This window comes from Corapipo altera, unplaced genomic scaffold (assembly GCF_003945725.1).
Source record: "Corapipo altera isolate COAL_440 unplaced genomic scaffold, ASM394572v1 358, whole genome shotgun sequence".
Lineage (NCBI taxonomy): Eukaryota > Metazoa > Chordata > Aves > Passeriformes > Pipridae > Corapipo > Corapipo altera.
In genome coordinates this window covers 3672-7882 of record NW_020886026.1, presented here as the reverse complement: position 1 = coordinate 7882, position 4211 = coordinate 3672, and the positions used below count along the sequence as shown (strand labels likewise).

At 66.2% G+C, this 4211-nt stretch overlaps 1 protein-coding gene across 1 annotated transcript in view; it reads right to left on the bottom strand.

The window, feature by feature from the left end:
* Nucleotides 1-64: 64 nt before the first annotated feature.
* LOC113940963 (maestro heat-like repeat-containing protein family member 6) overlaps nucleotides 65-4211 on the bottom strand; it is a gene marked incomplete at its 3' end in the record, with an annotated part of 6229 nt that continues 2082 nt past the window's right edge. The window contains exons 4-15 of the mRNA XM_027632116.1: nucleotides 3907-3986; nucleotides 3591-3739; nucleotides 3280-3427; nucleotides 2842-3029; nucleotides 2615-2752; nucleotides 2218-2332; nucleotides 1910-2047; nucleotides 1454-1666; nucleotides 1153-1308; nucleotides 894-995; nucleotides 398-500; nucleotides 65-121 (exon numbers count right to left, since the gene is read on the bottom strand). Of these exons, the coding sequence (XP_027487917.1) occupies nucleotides 65-121; nucleotides 398-500; nucleotides 894-995; nucleotides 1153-1308; nucleotides 1454-1666; nucleotides 1910-2047; nucleotides 2218-2332; nucleotides 2615-2752; nucleotides 2842-3029; nucleotides 3280-3427; nucleotides 3591-3739; nucleotides 3907-3986 (1587 nt within the window). The remainder of the gene's footprint in view (nucleotides 122-397; nucleotides 501-893; nucleotides 996-1152; nucleotides 1309-1453; nucleotides 1667-1909; nucleotides 2048-2217; nucleotides 2333-2614; nucleotides 2753-2841; nucleotides 3030-3279; nucleotides 3428-3590; nucleotides 3740-3906; nucleotides 3987-4211) is intronic.

Here is a 4211-nt window from a genome sequence, read left to right as displayed (position 1 = left end):
GCAGGACTGCAGCTGCCTGCCCAGGGTCTGTGCTCCTCCACCAGCCCCCAGTGCCCTGACTCACCATCGATGATGAGCTGCAGCTCTTTGGGCTGTCCCCTCAGGTACCCGCCGGCGATCCCTGGGAACACAGACTCTGTCACGGCCCCGGCGGCACAGCTGCCCCCCCAGCGGCGCTGCCAGCCCGGCCACACGCCCTCCTGCCCTGACAGGGCTGAGCCCGGGGCCTTCCTGCCTCGGGGCGCCCCAGGGCTGGGCTGGCACAGGGCAGCAGCAGCCGCCGGGGCACTCGGGGCTCCACAGCACATCCTTGGGCCGGATGCTGCTGCCGCTGCAGCAGCCGGGGCTGGGCCCGAGCTGCAGCGGGTCGGGAAGGGACCGCGGCCTCGTGGCTCACCCATGAACTTGATGGCTGCCTCTCGCAGGGGCTGCTGTGGGCTCCGCAGGTACGGCAGGGCCTGGTGCATGTACTTGGCCACTCGGCTCCGGTCCTTTTTCAGCTGGAGAGAGCGACAGGGCACGGAGGGAAGGGTTGGCTGGGGCTCTGCCCCTTGTCCGGGCGCTGCCTGCGCCCAGCACTGGCCTCCCCTGGCCGCACAGCCCTGAGGCCCGGGCAGCAGCCGCTGGGGCCGGGCTTTGGAGGGAGCAGAGGGCTGGCTGCTCCCTGGGAGCGGCGGGGCTGCCCTGCCCCACAGTCCAGCTGGGCCGGGGCTCCAGCGGCACCCTGGCTCGGGGGCAGAGGAGCCTGCGGAGGAGCCCGCACGCCCCAGGGAAGGCAGCAGCGTGTGGGGCGCAGGCTGCTGTCCCACAGGCGGGTGCAGCAGTGGGCAGGGGCACAGTGCCAGCCCCACACTCTGGGCATGGGGGGGCTGGGGCTTTGGGGTCGTCCTTACCAGGCACTCGCCAAAGCTCCGTGGCTCCTCTGTGTTCACCAGGTGCCTGAGATCCCTCCTCTTCAGGAACCTGGTCACAGCCAGCAGTGCTTTCCGAGAGGCCTGCAGAGCAACAGAGAGCAGGACATGGCACCGCAGCCCAGGGCACGGGACCCCTGTCCCGGGACCAAGGCCAGGAGGAGGCTGGAGCCCGGGAGGTGCCAGGCCAAAAGGCAGCCCAGCCCCCTCCCACGGGACACCAGGGCCCACGAGTCCTCACCTTTTTCACGACCACCTTCTCATCATGCCGGTGGAAGTAGAGCGGGAGCAGGCTCAGGCACACGAGTGGCTTCAGGGGCCTCTTTCCCTCTCTCTCGATCAGTTGGATCACACGAGTGAAGAGGGCCATGGAGCCCTCCTGCACACTGCTGTCCTCCTGGTGGAAAGAAAGAGGAAAAGACCTCAGCAGCAGCTTCTCCAGGCCCCACTGGGCACAGGTCTGAAAATGCACAGGGACCAAAGTTTCCCAGCAGTACCCAGAGCCCGTGGGGGGGTGGGGGGGGGGGGGCGCAGAGCCTTACGTGGTCAAAGAGTGGCCGGAGCGCCTCAGCCAACTGCAGGCCGGTGGGGGGGGCTATTAGGGGGTCTTTGCTGTGGACTCTCTTGTGGCGCTGTGTCCACAGACTGCTCCAGAGCACATTGTTGAACACAGAGAGGGTCATCCAAACCACATCTCTGTCTGCATCCCCCAGTAGCTGCACGAGCCTTTCGTTCAGGCTCCAGATGCTCTTGGCCTGTGAGGAAGACAATGCTGTGCCGTGAAGCCACCAACGGCTGCAGCAGCAATCCCGCTCCGGCGGGGCAGCCCCACATGCTGCCGCGGGGCCCGGAGGCCAAAGGCCTGTCCCGAGGGACTCGGGCAGCTGAACGGGGAGGCAGCAGAGCTGGGAGCAGCTGCCACAGCTCCCGAAGCCCAGCCAAGCCCAAGCGACTGCCCCAGGATTCCAGCACGGCTTCAGCCAACTGCCCCTTCTCACCATCACGGGATCCTGGCTGAGTGCCACGAGGACTCGGAGCGCCAGTTGACGCCGCTCTGTGTTGGTGCTCCCCGAGTTCCTTGAAAGAATCTCCAGGACCCTGTCACCGCATTCTCTGGTGTCCAGGCAGTCCAGGACCTGAAAGGCACGGAGCAGTGACGGGGTGCCCGGCCAGCAGGAGCCTGGACCCGCACAGGGCTGGGCCCAGGCAGCAGCACGGGGCGCGGCACCGTCCCGGGCAGCTGCGGCCGCGAGAGGGCAGAGAGGTGGAGGCAGCTCGGCGAGGCAGCGCGAGGCAGCAGGCTCACCTCCACAAGGAATGCCATGGCAGGCAGGTCCCAGCATGGCTCCTCCCTGCTCAGCAGCTCCAGCAGGTGGAGTGTGATGCGGGAACACAAGGGGCTGGAGACGTGGCGCTTCTCCCTGGCAGGGGGAAAAAGGTAGCATCGACCTGAGCCAGGCGGGCAAACCTCTCCCGGGAGGGACTCACAGAGGCCTGGTCTTTCCCCACCAGCCCAGTCCCAGGAGGGGACCAGGGCACTCTGGGAGGCGGCTCCTCCTGTGCCCCCGCCTCTCCCAGCCTTTTCCACTCTGTTCGGCCGTCCCTGGGTGACAAGGCCCTCTGGCCCACGCCCACGGGCGCGGTGTGGGGTGCCCCGTGCACAGGCAGAAATGACAGGGGCAGCGGGGACCAGGAGGTCTCACCTGGCCAGCAGAGCCACTGTGCAGTGGCGGCTGCGAGCGCTGAGGAGCCTGGCCCAGCCACCATTGTCTTCCACTGAATTCACCGCATCCTCACAGTGGAGACAGCAGAGCAGGGCCTTCATGGCCAGCACTGCAAACCTGTGTGCAGAGCAAAGCCCAGGTCACGCTGGGAGCCCTGGCCCCAGCCCCGAGGGCATGGGAGGGAGGGGAGGACTGGCATGGAGCACCTGTTGGGCTCGGTGGGAAGGTCGTGTTGCTCCTGGCATCCCCTCCAGAACGTGTCGACCTCCTCTGACGTCTGCTCTGTGCTGAGGAAGACTTGCAAGAGCAGATCCACGAGGAGATGGGGGGAGTAGTCCATCAAAGGCCCCGGGCACTGGGGCTCCTGGACAATCATCCAGAGTGCCAGAGTTGCCTGCAAAAGACAAAGCAGCCGGACAGAGCAGTCAGTGCCAACACATCCATGTGGCAGGGCCCGAGCGTGGGAGGGGAAGGCCAGGGGAGAGTCGGGGGGAGCGCCCGGCCCGGTGCCCCCGAACCTGCTGCTAGCCCACATTTCCAGCCCAGCGCCTGCACGGAGATGGGCAGGGAGACGCCGTGCTGGGGGAGGATGGAGAGCTGCCAGAGAGGCAAGCTGGGGGCAAGCAAAGGTTCCAGAAACTCACAGCCAGGGCGAAGACATCTGTGTTGTCCCCATCGGAGGTGCCCGTGTAGTACCACGGCCAGTCCTCCATCGCGTCGAGCAGGGTCGGCAGCACCTTCTGCAGTGTCCTTCCCGATGAGGCTATGGTCCTCCACATGGCTGCGGCAGCTCTGTGGAGTCAGAGCTCTGCGTCAGGGGGGTCTGGACCACAGCGCCCTGACCTGGGCAGCTGCAGGGGCCGGTTGACAGAGCCACGGTTCTTTCAAGGGCGGGGGGGTGATGGGCTCTAAAGGCTGGTGAGCCCGAAGCCCTCAAGGCAGCTGGGGCCCGTACCTGTCACACGAGGGGGCACAGCGCAGGAGGGTGATGGCGACATCCACGGGGTGTGCCTCGGTCAGTGCTAGGAGGGTCTTATCCAGCACGTGCCCAGCAGACACATTGGAGGTCAGCCATGAGTGGATGGACCTGACCAGAGCTGGCACCTGGAGGGGACACAGGGGAGAGTTGGAGAGCTGCCAGAGGGAGTAATTGCCCAGCTCCCGCCGAGAAGCGCTTCCCTTCCCACCACACAGTGTCGACCTCAAAGGCTGAGGGGGCCCAGCGGAACAAGCTTGAGGGGCCACACAATCGCTGCCCACAGGCTGCTTACTTGAGCAGAGACAACTCTCTCCTCAGGAACATGCAGACTGGGAGCATCGGGCAGGCGCTGAACGGGTGTGCTGTCAGCGTCTGCGATGCCCTCAGTCGCTGGGGCGTCAGCCTTGGCCTTGAGCTCGGTCGGGTTGGGCTCAGGCTGCGCCATGAGCTCGGTTGGTGAGGCCCTGGCCTTTCCACGCCGAACGGGAATGGATTTGCGCACCCTCTGCAGGAGAAGGAAGGGCAGGGAAGAGAGGGTTGTGCCATGGAGAACTTCGAGAGTGCTGCCAGGCTGAACAGTGACAGCAGGCCCAGCCC